Below are 16,344 nucleotides of genomic sequence, written 5' to 3'. Positions count from 1 at the left end.
AAAGTCTGACTGTTTGCTGTCCTTTGTTATGTCAAGTTTTGCCAGGATAATATTTCTTTTTAAGTTCCTATTTCATTTATTTTCATCTGTGAATGTGAAATATGTAAGGAACTTACCTTAAAAATTATCCTGGCATAACTTTCTTTTCACCCATTATAAAGTCATAAACACAGAAGCGGTCAGACTTAGACAAAGACCACCAGGAAAAAAAAACCTTCACCTGCTCCAGTTCTTTCCAAATATACCAACACCAGCTGTGGAACATGGCTCATAAAATAAATCCGACATAAAACTATATTGCACAATAAAATCTGTTAGGAAATTAGAGTTTTATGATTTAATTTTAACAGGATTTAGTATTCATGTGTGTTTTGTGAGCAATGCTGGTTGTTTGCTGGGCTACATGCAACAAGAGGCAAGTAAAAAAAAAATATGTTGGCTTGTTTTTTTTTGTAATTTCAGTGAACTGACCTTTTAATAATACCATTAAGAGAGTGTGTTTCTTAAGAGCTCATGACAGCAAGCCTGAAGAAAAAGCCTGGCCTGCTTATCAACAGTATGCTGTTATTTTGAGAAAGAAGTACATCAGATTGAGAAATAAAGTAAAAGGAAAGTAAGTCCTAGTCCTAGTTTTAGAAGTAGGGGCTTATAATGTTTGCATAAATCCACATCCAGATGCATTCTACTGAAATGAATCAAAATAAAACACAGTCTGCTCACTGCATGATGCTCCTGATGAGATCATCCACCGAACTGCTTCATTTGTAGTTTATTAGAAATTAAAAGCATTGTAAATGTTTGATACAATTCCCCCTCAGTCTGTCATCAAGACCAAAAAAAACACTCCACAGGTCTCAGTCCTACTACATCATAGTGCTTCATACATACACAGTTACTGTATATACTCATCGGTTAGTGTATCTTACAGTTAATTTAGTCCTGAATATTGTGACCTTACAAAAATAAAAATCTGAAATCAAATATTACAATGTAGATGTTTTAGTGAATCTGCAACATTAGAACGGAAACATAAAAGTTACATGCAAGTTCATCCGAAACAGCCCTTTATAACAGGGCGACGTGGAATTTCAAAATAATAGTCGTAGTGGGCTTCTCTGGGTAGCAGTCAGTTTCTGAAAAAGTCAGGACAAAAGCATAATTCCTGCATCCTGCATGTGAGCGCTGATCAAGTTTAACCGCATATAAAAACATCTGACCTGTGACTTAACACTCGATTAAAAAAACACTTCCTAGTGGGTGTTAAACTTCTGGGCCGCTCACACTGCATACAGGATACACGTCCGCAGCATGCAGACCATGCTGCATCATATTTAAAACACACAACTCGTACTTTAAACACACTTCATCCGATACATACTGAAGCTTGAACACTGGCATGTTGAAGGTTGTCAGAAATATGGGGGCGTTTAATTGTTACTGGCTCATAATGGTTTTTATTCTGGGCTTAAACAAACATTTGCTTAATTGCTGGCTTTAAAAATACAATTTGTGAAATATTCTGACGAAGCCAATAAAAATTAAATGCACTGTATATTTAAAATATAAAAGCCACTGCTGATTGAATACTGTCTGTGACTGGAACACCAAAACTTTATAGAGTCTGAATGTGCCACCACAGCAATTGTGAACTTCTTTTAGAATTTAAATATTCTTCATATCATTATTATGTGCGATTATAATCAATTTACAGTTTCCATTTTGTGACAGCCATAATATAAACACAACTCTTTATTTAGAGGTTTGTAAGCGACCTACAAGTACCAGTTGTCAGATCTACAGAGCAGCTGGCCAATCAGGGTCTCGGATGCTTTAAATAAAAGCTTCACTGGCGAGTATTTCTAGATCAACGTTGAGTCAAATGACTGCATGTAATGTGAAAGCTCATAGTGACGAGCAAACAGGGAATTGTCATCTCACTAACTTACAGCTAAGCTGTTAAAAAGCCAGCTATTTCTCTCAGACGCTGGTGGAGACCAAAAATAGAGCTAAACTGACATCGGTGAACATTGGAGTTACCTTCATCAGGTGTCCACAAATCTTTGCATATGTCGCTCAATATTTGCTTGTTGAGAAAACAGGAAGTCCACAAAATCACCTTAAAAATCCAGTGTGTAGGATTTAGGGGCAGAAATAGAATTCAGAATTCATTAGCGTGTAATCACCTGAAGCTAAGGGGTTTGTAAAAGGTTGTGTTTTGTTACTTTAAAATGAATCTTTTATAGCTACAGAGGATGCAGGTCCTCTTCTGCCATGTGGTGCCTTCTTGTTTCTATAGTAGCCGACAAGGGGCAAAACAGACACTGGCTCAAGAGAGGGCATTACATGTTTCCCACAGCCACATAGGGGGAGGATGAATCGACGATGTTCGGTCAGTAGCACCCCTCAACCCCTTGGATGCAACTGAATCCTTCACACTGGACCTTTAAAAGGTGGTGATATGACAGTGTTATATTTACAGCTGGTCTCTGCTGCCCCCAAGTGGCCAAAATTAACAACACTAAAAACAGTTCATGGTGGTTAATTTTAAAGAAATCAAAAAAGGGAAACTGAGAAAGTTCAAGCAGAAAACAAACTGAAATGTTTATGCAGGCAGACACATTAGTAGCTTTTAATAACTTTTTGAATTAACTGATTTATTTGATCATAATTAAACACTATAAAAATCTATAATTATGGCACACTCCAAACTCCTGAAACCCTTTTAGACTATGACAGAATTCAGTGACTGTCGTCTCTGTCAGCCTGTAATTTATTCAATGGCTTTGCATTTGCAGTGTAGTTGTTTTTATTGTTTTGCTAAATTTAACTTGAGAGTCTAAAGTCCGACAGCATAAACTCGAATCAAAGTCAGTCAAATTCCATCAAGACTCAAAATAAGCACTTGCAAAAATACACGTTGTGTCCCGTTTCCCAAAATAATCAAGCTAAGGAAGACTGGAGATGAGGCGGTTTGACTTTTGTTAACACAACTCTGCTTTAGTATGAAATTCCTGTAGCCCTAACTAGTGAAATGAAAATCAATTTTAAAGGTTATAAGAAGTGTTTCCTGCAATAGACATCAAAAACAAAATCAAAGAATACAAAAATTTAGAACGAATGTGGCAGTCTGAGCGGATGTGACCATTTGGCTCAGTTCCCTTTTCTTCTTCATATACTCATGGGGGACAAAAAATGACTACAACCTTGTTTTAGTATTGCTGGATGTGATGAGGTGGAGCACCACATTTCTGCTGGATGTGGGTTCAAGAGAGAGATTAAACGAGGTGGTTCAAAGTTCGAGGCGTGCTCTGACTTAGCTGTCCTTGTGTAACGTCTGATGAAGATGGAGATAGAGTTGTTTCTTTGTTAGAAGCTGCAGTTTCTTCCTCTTGAAGTCTGTGGGCTTCTTGTACCTGGAATTTCGAGAAGGCGCAGTGTATACTTCATGTTTCAAGAGACGACAAAGGAATCGCTCAAATCATTCAGACAGATAGAATACAGTCCACTCACAGTTCAATGACGATGGGGCCGGGTTTGATCTCGTCCATTTCCATGAAGGCAAAACATTTTGTGCTGGTAAACCTCTTTTTGGGTTTGTAGTGCTTGAATTCAAAGAATATAGCTGCTCCTGGAAGAATGTACAGCAGGTTTGACAACATAAATAGGAGGATTGGGATTGGTTTTTAAGACAAAAGTAATTAACTGTGATTTTTAATGACGTCATTGCCCTATTTATTGTTTTTATTACAAATCCCATGAAAAGACCAAAAACCACCAAGTTTGTCTCTCCATACTTCCTTGACTGCACTGCTTCTGACAGACCTTTAAAAAAAGATCATAGATATAAAACTTTTTTCAAAGTACTAATTTCCTAAGACTTCTGGGCAGTGTAGTTTATCAGGAGTAAAGTATAAGAAACCTGTGGAAGATACTCAGTCTATGGTTTAAAAACGAAATGGCCAGAAGAACTCTAGGGGGCAGCATATCACTTACTGCTGCTCACTACACTCTTTGCTGTAGCTATCTTTGGCTGGAGTGATGAGCTGCTGTTTGCAAGTAGCTCAGTTATCCGTGGATGACCAGACTTGGACTGAACACGGCCTCTGAGACCGACAGATGCCAGTTTGAAGACAGGGGATACAGTATGGAGGCGATTTACAGCAGCTCTGACTATGACTCAGAGGACGAGAAGACACAGGAGGCGGGAACAGGAGAGGTGTGAAAAGGCGGAAGATCAGGCATCGGCAACGGGTGAAAACAGAGCATAGAATTGGAATATCTTTATATCTTACTGTGCGACCAAACCAAGACTGTTTAACGAGTGCTATTTTGTTATAAGCAAGCTTGAATATAGTGTGATTCACAATGAGTTAACAAGGCAACGTAGCTCACAGAATGAAACTTGAATTCATTCTGATGATAATGTTCTTTTTTTTTTGTTCATGTTTTAAGCCTAAACTCTGACCACATCTTACAAATTGCTTCTTTAAAATTATGTTAATGTATGTTGTCGTAATTCAATCTTATTAACATACATAACTGTATTTCTACTAGGTCACCTTGGATGAACTGTCATTTATTACCTTTTGGTAATTTCTCCACGTGTCTCTGGATCTCCACGTCCACACTGAAATGTATGTAGGTATCTTCCTTCCTGGTGGCTACAGGGGTGTCCTGCACAGGGTTCAAGTCTATACCATTTAAGTCTGCAGGCACAAAAAAACACAGAACATGCTCTTGTTTTTGCCCAATGGAAACAAGAACTGGCATTTTTCTGAGCATTCGAGCAACTTCTCTTAACAAGACAGTGAGAGAGCCGAGGAATCGCCGCAGCAGACAGAAAGGGTGTGGCTGTAATCTGAGACCAGCAGCTGTCACCGAACTGCTCACTTTAACCCGAACCTCACACAGGTATATGATATTGTGCCGGACTGGATGAGATCATTTACCTTTGACACTAATGGTCATGTAAGGGTCGATGCACTGGCCGGCATCCTTCAACCCAATTTTTTCAATCTTTATAGTAAGTAGGGACATCCCAGGCTCTGAGGGTAACCGTGGCAACAAGGTACCTGCAGAGGACAAAAGGGTGCGGACATTAACAGTCACCGTTAACAGTAAGCGATGACATCACCTGGGAGCAAAGATTAGCCAATAGCAGATCATTTTCAGTGCGGGGGTTAGCTTCTGTTAGCTTCTGTTCTGCTAGCTTTCAATGTATTTTCCCTGTTGAAAGTTTCTCTCGTTGCCATTTATGAGAAGCTCAAACATGATAATGAGGCTTTCTGACCAGACATGAAATCTCAGTCATTTATTTTTCGAGCCTCTTGTCAAAATACATATACAATGTATATATGTAAAGATCGGTTCTGACAGACCTGTTAGCTGGCAGCTGCCTGTGAACACATCATGCAGACGTGAAACAATCTGAGCACTGGATTCATGTTTCTGTACGCCTGGTGGATATTTACTCTGCTTTTAGCTCTGACCCTTTAAAAGGTGCTATCTACATTTTCGTCAATTCAGCAAGAGGCTGCTTATTCCCTCTGAAAGGTGTGATAAAACACACCCTCACGCACTACAGAACTAATTCAGATGCTGCTGGTCGATAACGCCGTACCTTGCAAAGCTGCAAATGAAGCAGGCAGGAATGAGCGATGAAGCCATGCACAGCACCGATGGAGAGAACAAAAAAGACACACAGTCAAACAGCCCTCCGAGGACAGGGACAACGCGACGACGTGACACAACGAATCAAGCGTTTGATTAACTGTTATGGACGTGTGAGCAGTACCAGGGGCCCGCGGGGGGAAGGCTTCTGTCGAACCAGCTCCTGCTGCAGCATCCTCCTCCTCCTCCAGCTCCAGGTTCTCCTCCTCGCCTGGAGCGAGGATTTTCCTGGCAGAGAGAGACGGCAGAGTTTGATCACTTCATCTGCAGATTAGATAAAACTTCAAACATTCCTGTGAGGAAAACCAACCGCGACAGAAGACGAGAGGGAGGGAGAGTTTTAGACTAGAAGTTTAGTTTCTTTTCAGCTTGTGATCACTCCCTGTAAAATTAAGCACTGTTGAGAACAATTTGACTAATGAGAGTTTTTGTCAGGAAGATGTCATAGCGGTTTGTCCAATTGCCTAAAAGTGTACATTTCTCAATTTTTTATTACAGACGTGCTGTTTGCAACGATGTGCACGCAATATTAATCACAGATCTGATTGATTTATCACTCCAAAAAAGGAAGACATAGCCTACTGTGTGACAAGTTAATCTCAACTGAAAGTAAACTTACTAGATTTGTCCGAGCAGTTTTTCATCACATATTTACTGATACACAGGCGACACCACCTGTTATCATGCAACTCATCGATTCAATCATATCATTTCAAAAGCCCTTGGAAGCTGTTAAGAGGACTCTGGGTTAAGTTTACTTGGGCACACACACACACACACACAGACTGATTTTTTAATTCATAAATAACAATCAGTGCTCAAGCAGGATATACTGTTCAATACAGGCACGAAAAAGTCGTAATATGAGATGTATAATGAGGGATATTTACCTTGAGGGCACTGGTTGGACATCGAAGGGGAATTCTTTGTTGTAGGTCAGTATATTTTGAATTACTGTCAACAAAAGGAGAAAGGTGAGGTGTTAGTAGATAAGAATACCAAGTCATGACAGCAGGATCACAAGTAACCTCCACATCAGTTTAGTTAAAGTGCACATCACCCACAGAGTCAGCAAAGAAAGACAAAAAAAAACCATGATATTATGTTAAAAAGTACACAAACATACAGGTAATGGTGCTACTAAGACTACATTGCTGAGGTTAGTCACGTTATAACAGGGATCATACAGTGTGACCATAACAGGAATGTCACAGAAGAGTCAGTGATTGGATGTCTGGATTTGAATGTTTCAGCAGGGCCCGCCTTCCAAAATTATGGAGGTGGGTTATTCCAGAGAAGTGGAGCTCTGCCCTTTTACAGCTTTATAGGTCTGAGAGCACAACACCTGATACTTACTGGTCTCCAGTTTCTTCAGTTCTTCTAACTTGAACTCCTCGTTTGACTGTGTGCACTGCAGAGGAGCAGATAAACGATCATCATTTATAGCTTTACAGAATTCATGGGAAAATATGACGTTGCGATGGCTGATAGAGAAACAGGACGTCAAAGCAACGAGTAAACTGGACCATTTATATAAATCTCACCTGTTGAGTGACAGTTTCTCAGCTACCAGTTGCTTCTGTATATTAACTAAACTATAACAGCTCAACATGCCACTATCACAGGTCCCACTTCCATCACTGAGGACTGTCCTGGACATCTTCTCTGGGAATTTGGTGGCTTTAATGAACTGGACAAGAGTTCATGTTCTACACAGCTTTAGGGCAGATTCTAATATTTTATGAACTTAAAACAAACAAATTATATCCTTGTAAGGTTCTGAATGAGGATTTCAACCAGGAAGATAAAAATGCACAGAAAAATGAACTAATTTCACAGTTACATTCAAAAAAATCTATATAACTTTGAGGATATTTCCTCATATCTTTTTTCAGGGTGCTTGATGAACATCAAATATCTTAAACTTTCTGAGGGTGGCACCAAAAAGGTTTGGACCTTTGACCTCTAGTGCGGCAGCTAAGGATTACCTTCACTGCTCATTAATCTGTCCATAATAAAAAAAAAGTTATATCAAATAGTTGACAAGTTAGCACTTAATCCTGGCAGCTCTGATGACCTCATGATTGCACATACCAACACCACACTTCCTCTTATTTGATTTCACTATAAACATATTAACTTGATCCCAGATATAACAACAGGCAAGAAGAAGAACAACACAAACCTGCAAACTGCCACTTCTCATCTCCAGGCATGTTGCAATTTTTCCTAAAGTTTTCTTTAAAAAAAAACAAAAACAAAAACACTTCTTAGTTGATGCAAAAAACTTAACTTTCCAGTACAAAGGTTAAATCCAGTAATGTAATGATTACCTTCTGCTCCTCTGTGAAGTCTGTTGAATTTGTAGACTGGACCTCTTTCTGCAGCTGTCTCGCCAGACTGAACAACAACAACAAACACAAACACAACAGAGAAGTGCGTTAAAGCTCTGCAGTAAAACTTGTGCTGTAGGGAGGCGACATCGTGTCGGCATGCGCCCCCTTGCGGCCAAGAAATATAAGATGTCAGGACCTAGATTCTTTTTGTGTTATTAGTCTTGCATAAATTCAGACAAAGGTTTTAATGAGGTGACAGAGCAGATGAGGTGTTGGAACATCTGCACAGGCCGTGATGAGAAGCAGGAAACATTCCTCACTGCACAGATGACACCCACCCTCAACAATGGGAGGGTGTGGCTCACTATTTCTCAACACTCTTGAGGAATACTGGCCCATTTCTGCACTGCATGACACACAATGCAACACACACTGCATTCAGCTCGGGATCGTTTTCCATGACGGGATCAGGGAAGGACTCCTTGAACTCAAAACTGGTGGTGGTGGTGGTGGTGGAGGTGGAGGGTGGATGGATCTGGGATGCAACATGCACTCTGGCTCCCCTCTGCAACAACTGCCACATCACGTCATTGGATGGGTAGGGTTTGTTTACTGCCGCGAGAGCTGACTGACAGCTCATGGAGAGAGAGACGACAACTTCTTCCTGTGAAGCACCATGCACCCACATGCTGATCGCCTCCAGGACAGAGGTGGATTAAGAGGGGAAAAAAGAGAAGCATGCCGCCCCGCGCTGTGCTGCTGCTGCTGCCGCTGCAGCTGTGTGTGTGTGTGTGTGTGTGTGTGTGTGTGTGTGTGTGTGTGTGTGTGTGTGTGTGTGTGTGTGTGTGTGCGTGCGTGCGGAGAGGACACACATGTTGAATGCAACTTACATTTGGTACTCATCTATAGCCTCCACTAATTGTCCCCACGAGTCAAAGTCTGTGCCTTTCCTAAAACTGGCGTGCCATTTCTGAATAGTCTTGTTGACATCAGACATGTTGGCGGGGCGGGTACTCGCGGCGCTCTCAGGGCAGCATAGCCGAGGAGGAGATTCATCTACGGGGCTTCGGCGGCGGCGTCGGCGGCGTCGTCAGCCCGGTTATCTGCTGTCCGAAGGCGCACAGATGGACCACTGACACCCCGACCAAGCCCTTTCTTGCCTGCTCACCCTAATATCGCATCCGCAATACAGAGGAAGTCCCGCCCGGAGCTCGAGGTGCGCGTGTTTTGGTGCGCGGGGTCGCCCGGGTGGACGGCAACAGGATGTCTGGTGCACAGCGCTGCAGTGAGGAAACAAATGGTCAAGTGGTGTTTAATTTAAAGGTGCAGGCGGATTTTTTTTAATTACCATATAAATGAGCTAGAGTTTACTTTAAGCTTGGGTGAGTACTCGGCTGAAAGCAGTATCCAGTACAGATAAAGTACTTTTTCCTGGTATAAGGACGTTTGTGGATTACAAAGATAATTTCCCATGTCAAGAAAGTTGCCGTTTGTTTAAAATAAGTAAAACATCATCAAATTTTGTGTTAAACTGCTCAGTGAGCTATATCTTCTTGCTCAACATACGTCACCAGCACCAACATGGTTGCCACCTTGGCACAGAGACATACTAAAGAAGATTAAAATCACAATAAATCTGGTCATAGTGACAAATGCAGTTATGTGAAAAGAGAGTTTGTCGGTTCTGTGAGCTGCTTATATACAGGACCAGCTCTACACTGTTTAATTTGCAGGTGCGACCATTCAATGAGACAACGTCACTAACTCAACAGTAATAGTAATATATTGATACTTCTACTTCAGTTAATTACCTGAATCCTCCTTCCATCAGAGATTAACATATGAACCGTGGATTTTTTAAATTACAAATGCATTGATATGTAAAGCAGCATTTTAAAAAGTCATTTGATAGGGTTAGGGTTGTGTTTTTTTATGTATTCTGTTATTATTGGTTACTCGTTGACGTTGAAATTCATGTTAATTTTAACGCTAACGAGTCAGCGCAACGAAAGGCGTCACATGCCTTTAATTTGAAAACCAAGCCTATCATTTTCCGGTCCTTCCCTGTCAGTGTCCATCTTGACACTTGTGCTACTACGTTAGCAATGGACGGAGGAACAACATAGCAAGTGTTTCGGATCGATATAAGCCGCTGACAGAATGAGATAAAGATGGAGACTGTAACGACAGACGCGTCTGCGGCTGAGGAGGATGAGTGTTCGGACTCAGAGGTTTTATGTCTGATGAGAGTCGGGAGAAACTCGGACTGGCTCCGCTTGTTCGACAACACTGAGGTGCAGTCTGCTAATGCTTGCTAACTAACTTAGCTAAATTAGCCTTGCACTCTCAACCATAAAACTTTTAAAGTTCTCGGTAGATTCAGATTTGCCTACAAAATAAACTCTGCATTCAGTGTTCATTTATGTCTGCATCTTGCGGTTGTATAAGAGTATCCATGTGTTTTAATGGGACAAAGAGCTGCACAGGGGGCTAGAGAGCTTGCTAACTGTTGACATGTTTGTTTTGTGGCTGTGCAGATCACCATTGGACGTGGTGTGGATGTAACCTACCAGCTGTTGTCTCCAAGTTGTCCCCTGATGATCTCCAGACTGCACTGCACTTTCAAGCAAAGGGAAGATGGCCAGTGGACAGTGACGGATAGGAAGGTAGCCAGGTTTAATATATGTTCACCTATGAGTGTTGCATTATCTGTTATGATATAAATTGTATTGATTTGACCATGCAAACAAATCCTGATGACTGTTTTCTAATTTGACATTAGAACTGACATGAAAAATAACAATAAACAACAATGTGGACCGGTAAAAGATCCATTCTTTTCTATATTTTTTCCTTTGTGTTTCTGTATGATTTTGTAGACAGAAGCCCTGTGGTTCCGTACGATATATTTTTAACATCAGCAAAATTCGGTGGCCGCAGTGTACTGGAAAAAGCCATGCACCTAACAAGCTAAACACTATTTATCAGCCACACAGGATCATTACAGTATGCTATGAAACTTTACATTCAGCAATGCAGTGCTTACTCAATCTTAAAATACATGTCAGGCTGCTGAGTCAAACTAAGAATTTTCATTTAGCTTGATAAGTCCTTGCAGTTTTCATGAAACAGTCATAGACACTAAATAAAATTGGGGTCTTTCTTACCTCAAAAGGCATGGGTGCGATCACTTAAATGCTCACTTTTTAATAATGTGCACCTCTGAATTACATATCCATATAATTTGCCCTGAAATGTCATGTCTTCTAGTCTCATGTTGCATTATAGAAAAAGAGGGTCATTATTGATGTTAACACTGTTAACTGTTGTGTCAAAGATGTAAAATATACATGTAGTTGGGTATAATGTCTAAACTTAATAAGTTTGAACTGTGCTCAATTTTTAGTGTTTCCTTACTTTTAGACTAGTCGAACAGTGTTAAGTTTAGAATTCTGTGTAAACATTCGGGTAATTATTCATTTGGAACATCCGTCCTTAAATCACTGTTTGGTTGTAAATCAGGTTTCTGTGCAAAGCTGTCCACCACCTTAACAAAATCTTGGGCAATTAGTCCTGAACTGGAGGCTTCCTCCTCTGGATACCGAACCTCTCCCACTCATTACTTAGGCAATTGCAGGTTATAGCACAAAAAGAGCTTGATCGTTACAGTGCACTATACTGAGTGGTTCACTTAGTATACTTAATCTAACATTGGAATCAGTATTAAAACAAAAGGGTGTTTTGAAAGCATAAATATTCATTCAGATTTCCATTCTCAACAGGATGGCACTGACTAAAGCTATTTAGCGTATTGAACCAAATCAATTTGTTTTTTAAACTTTAATAATACTCTCCCTGGACCCTTTATTAGATACAAGGTAAAAAGACAATTCATTACAACATATCTGCCACAAAATCTACATTCATGACAATGATCATTTTCAGTGTCAATGAAACTTTGTGAGTTCTTTAAATTCAACTCTATGTTAATTAGGACACTTTGTCAATCAGATCAAGCACCCATGGGGACATGCCATGAAGTGTGATCCACAGAGACCCCACTATGAATCAGGATCCAGGGTTTTCTAGCAGAACATTGTACTGAGATGATCACCAAAAACATGTAGACCTCCTGTAAGAGGTTTAAATGTTAAGGCTCATCAGTTTTTAGTAAAGCTCATACCACTGTGTGAAATTAATATTATTATCTCTGTAGAGGTTGGGCTCTAGTATTAGATTGCATTTCGATTTTACAGGTGGACCTAATGCAGTGACAGAATGTTTTTTTTTTTTATTTTGTACTGTGATATTCTGTTTACCTGCATCTAAAAAAGACAGTCTTGCTTCATTTTTCCAGAGTCTGAACGGTGTGTGGGTGAATGGAAACCGCATTCCTGCGGAAGAAACCCATCAGCTGAGGCTGGGAGACTCCATACAGCTTGGGGTTGCTGTAATCGGAACCAAAGCAGAGTTTGACTACATCCTCGTCCAGCGGCCGCTCAAAGACATTAAACTGTACCTAGCAAAGGGACACGGACAGGGGGCTAAAGCAGCTCACATTTCCAAGAAGCCCAAGAGGAAGTTGGCCGTGGAAGAGGTTGAGCCGTCTACCTCAAAGCCCAAGCTCTACCGCTGCTCCTCTGCAGACAAGTCTTTTGCAAAGCCCTGTCCTCTGTCACCAGTGAAACGCCAGCAGCGGCCCAGTCACAGCCATCCAGAGGAAACTGGAACCAGTAGACAAGTCCAGGAAGTAGACCGGCCCTCAGATGGCTCCAACACACCATGTGACATAGATAACTTGCAGATGTAGGCCTCAGCCGTGCCTATGTTGCACAAATCAAATTAAAGAGTAAATGATACTCAGTTTGGTTTTCCATAAGTTTTTGTTAAAAGTTGTTTGCGTTTGCAGGTACAGCCAGAATATTCTTATGCTGAGGGAGCAGGTGGACGACACCCAGAGGCAGGTAGCATCGCTGGGGGGAGAGCCCCAGAAGACGGACCCGCTCAGGGAGGAGCAGGTCAGGGAGCTGCAAGGTCAGCTGGAGACACTCAGAGCCAAGATGCACCGGATGGAGACGTTGGAGAAGTCCTTCAGTGAAACCAAGAGGCAACTTGAGGTAAGAAGTGGCTGCTTCTTCTTCTTCTGCTGCTTCTTCTTCTGCTTCTTCTTCAGTCGTTTTTCAGTTTTGATAATTAATAAAATAAAAACAGCCTCATATAACACATTAAATTACAGAGCAGAGAAGAAGACAGGATAATTTAAAGGGTCGGTTCACACAAATATTAAAATAAATAAATAAGAGCCAAGCATATAGTTTTAGATACATGTGCTACAATTCTGAGGTTCAGGTTTAATTTTGTTCAGTGTTTTGAGCAACACACATAAAATTCTATTCAGCACAAATTGTATTAGGGTGATGACATATTTTAGAGAAATGGATGCTTTGAAACCTTTTCACTTAGAGCGTAAACTTATCTGCATGGCCAAACAGCTCCTGCAGTGTGTAAGACAATGTGTTTTTCTCTTCTTTACTGTATAGAAATCTGTATTTTATTTTGATGTCAAAATGTTTTATTTCTTTTATCATAATCTGCAGTCTAAAATTCTCTCATTTATGCATTGGTAGTGTAAAATAAGTGATTTTTTCCAATTTTTTACTTAAGTATGTGGTGTGGGCCAACAGATTGTCATTGAGATGTGGACACATATAAATGGAGCACAAATTTTGTATGAACGACTGCTAATCTCGAAACTCTTAAATGAAAGTGTAACTTTTTTTAATGTATTTAGGCACAGAAAACACAGCAACAAGAGGAACTGTTGAAGAAACAGTTGGAAGATGCACTGCAAGAGGTACACAGAATTAGACTGGACCTTTTATGGATTGTTACAGCACAAGTACAAACAACTCATGGATTTAGTGTTAAAATGTGAATTCTTAATACATTGGTTAATTTTAATCTGTTTTTGTTGTCTTCAGCAAAAGAAAGTTATAGGCGAACTTTCTCTTTCTCGGGAAGCCTTTGAGGAGATTCTCTCCGCCAAAAACAAAGAGCTGGAAGTGACAAAGGTAGGATTATATATTCATGGTCATATAAGCATGCTTTCTGCATCGTTTGATGTGGCATCAACAAAATTTCATTAATTGTTTTTGTCTGTCTTTGTAGGAGGAGAAAGAAAAGGCAAGGGCCCAAAAAGAGGAAGTAGTCACACAAGTGACTGAAGTTCTGGAGAACGAGCTTCAGTGCATCATCTGTTCAGAGCTCTTCATCGAGGTCAGAGTCAATTTAGGTTTTACTAATACCATAAGTGCTGTATTTTATTTCTGTCTACAAATCTTTGACTGTGTTTGAGGCAATGTAAATATTTACAGCTGTCAGAAAAAAAAACTTGTGTTCTCAGTGAGGTATTTCAGAATTTTAATAACCTTTCTACATTGAAATAAACTCCTGAATCTTCATTGATATCGTCTGCAGGCAGTCATCCTGAACTGCGCCCACAGCTTCTGCTGTCACTGCATCAAGCAGTGGCGTAAAAAGAAAGACGAATGTCCCATCTGCCGTCAAGCCATCCAGTCCCAGACCCGCTGCCTGGCCCTGGACAACTGCATCAACAGCATGGTGGAAAACCTGAGCCTGGACATGAAGGCGAGGCGGCAGACGCTCATCACTGAGAGGAAAGGTGAGAGGTGCGTTACCAGTATATTGGACAGTTAGATTTACATTGTTTTTACAGAGAAACGTGGAAAAGAACCCAACAGAGGCAAGACACGTAGTTTACCAGCTTCTTTTTAGAATACAAAAATGTGAAATTATTGGTTATCAGTATCTCCTTTCGTACAAAACACGCTCTGCCTTCATTAGCAATTGTCCCAGTCGGCAGTCTTAAATACTCCACTTGACATCTGCTGTCATTTACCCAGTTAGACGAGAAGCGTATCTATAACCCTCAAAAAAACATCAAACTAAATCGGATGACAGTCAGGATTGCACTTGTGCACAAGCTACCCTCACGCATGACCCAGCATACAGCATTAATATCTGCCTGACAGTCTACTTACTAGCAATGGTGTGTAATGCCACATTCATCAGATCAAATGACTGGACAGCCTTGACGTGTGGGTGAGCTCAGTGACTCTCGCCCTCAGCGGTAACCACACAAGTGTCCTCGACCCTGAGCTGGTGTGGTGAAGCTGCTCGGAAATGTGAGGAAATTATGTTTACAAGCTGTTTACGGACCTGCTGTTTCAGCCTTTCTTGGCTTTATAGATGTGGAGTGAGGGGAAGGAGGGCCGGGGGCGGGTGGTCCAGAGTGTAGAGCACAGTAAACATTTATAACACAAGGTGGCAGCACAATGAGGCTGATTCATGTCTGTTCTTTCTCTTGTATGATGTTATTTGTTGTTTGTTATTTGAAATGTTCAAATTACAGCTAAAACACAATTTACTTCTACATAAGAAGCTAAAGAATAAAAGAAGCATTCAGCACTAAAATACTGTTAAAATGATAATTTCATACCATGAAAATTAGGTTTAAGGTGCTGAAATTGAGTTTATTTTCTCCAGAAACACAAAAGTGAAAAAAAAACCTGTATGTGCTGTACTTACTTTGAAAGAAGGAAGGTAAATAAATAAACAAATACCCTCCTGTTTCTAACCACCTCATGGGATTTGATGACATTAAGGCAAGCGTTTTTTCTTTAAAACGTCATGTGTAGATGCTGCTCTGTCAAAGTGTGTTCAGAGGAACTGACCGAATTGTTTTTCTGTGTTCTGTTTTCCAGCAGCTGACTCTGCTCAGGTGATGGTGATCCATGATGATGACAGCAGCAGCAGCAGCAGCAGCAGCAGTGACAGTGACGTCAGTGACGGCAGCATGGTGTCCATAGACAGTAGCCTCAGCTCTGTTGTCTCTGTGGACACAGACAGTAGCATCCACTTGGACTCCAGTCCACCCTACAGTGGTTACTCTGATGAGAGTGTTGATGAGTTTGAGGATTGAGATGGTTCTGTAAAATAAATTGGACTTTTTGGTGTTGATAAGAAGGTCTCATCATGAGTCCAGAAGTCAGTCAAGGTTTGTGTTTCTTTTTGTAAAATGTTCAGTTGTCTTATTGTCTTTATTTTTAACTATAAAAGGAATAAAGTTTCTTTCTATGCATTTTCACAGTCACGCCTGCCTGTATGTTCTGATGTACATTGTGTTTATGGTTCTAAGGAACTAGTAAATCTTATTAAATCAGAGTACTTTAATTGTTCTTTGATGCTGCCTGAGTTAATAAATTGTGGTGGTGGGTTTAAATCTTGACCTTTGGTCAGATAAAAAACAAACCTGCTG

At 40.6% G+C, this 16,344-nt stretch overlaps 2 protein-coding genes across 7 annotated transcripts; one reads left to right on the top strand and one right to left on the bottom strand.

The window, feature by feature from the left end:
- Positions 1–706: 706 nt before the first annotated feature.
- aida (axin interactor, dorsalization associated) lies at positions 707–9,283 on the bottom strand. 3 transcript variants are annotated; one of them, XM_037085603.1, is made up of 11 exons: positions 8,897–9,282; positions 8,004–8,070; positions 7,856–7,909; positions 7,027–7,081; positions 6,561–6,624; positions 5,795–5,898; positions 5,621–5,629; positions 4,950–5,072; positions 4,584–4,706; positions 3,511–3,628; positions 707–3,413 (listed from the first exon to the last, which is right to left on the bottom strand). In XM_037085603.1, exons 1-11 carry the CDS (start codon positions 9,001–9,003, stop codon positions 3,314–3,316), a joined length of 924 nt encoding a protein of 307 aa, XP_036941498.1. In that variant the 5' UTR covers positions 9,004–9,282; the 3' UTR covers positions 707–3,313. The 3 variants fall into 3 exon arrangements, with proteins under 3 accessions (XP_036941498.1, XP_036941499.1, XP_036941500.1); XM_037085604.1 differs by lacking the exon at positions 5,621–5,629 and having other exon boundaries at positions 8,897–9,283; XM_037085605.1 differs by lacking the exons at positions 4,950–5,072; positions 5,621–5,629 and having other exon boundaries at positions 8,897–9,283.
- A 774-nt stretch (positions 9,284–10,057) lies between these two features.
- On the top strand, positions 10,058–16,265 carry rnf8 (ring finger protein 8, E3 ubiquitin protein ligase). Of its 4 annotated transcripts, none has more exons than XM_037085594.1 (9): positions 10,058–10,300; positions 10,544–10,672; positions 12,364–12,812; positions 12,916–13,123; positions 13,798–13,860; positions 13,988–14,077; positions 14,175–14,282; positions 14,484–14,688; positions 15,794–16,265. In XM_037085594.1, exons 1-9 carry the CDS (start codon positions 10,178–10,180, stop codon positions 16,006–16,008), a joined length of 1,590 nt encoding a protein of 529 aa, XP_036941489.1. In that variant the 5' UTR covers positions 10,058–10,177; the 3' UTR covers positions 16,009–16,265. The 4 variants fall into 4 exon arrangements, with proteins under 4 accessions (XP_036941489.1, XP_036941488.1, XP_036941490.1 ...); XM_037085593.1 differs by having other exon boundaries at positions 10,059–10,300; positions 15,791–16,265; XM_037085595.1 differs by having other exon boundaries at positions 10,059–10,300; positions 14,484–14,695; positions 15,791–15,933.
- Positions 16,266–16,344: the final 79 nt, after the last annotated feature.

Source organism: Acanthopagrus latus, chromosome 22 (assembly GCF_904848185.1).
Source record: "Acanthopagrus latus isolate v.2019 chromosome 22, fAcaLat1.1, whole genome shotgun sequence".
In the NCBI taxonomy this organism is placed as follows: domain Eukaryota; kingdom Metazoa; phylum Chordata; class Actinopteri; order Spariformes; family Sparidae; genus Acanthopagrus; species Acanthopagrus latus.
Note: the sequence above shows the minus strand (reverse complement) of the source record. Positions and strands in the feature narration are given on the sequence as shown.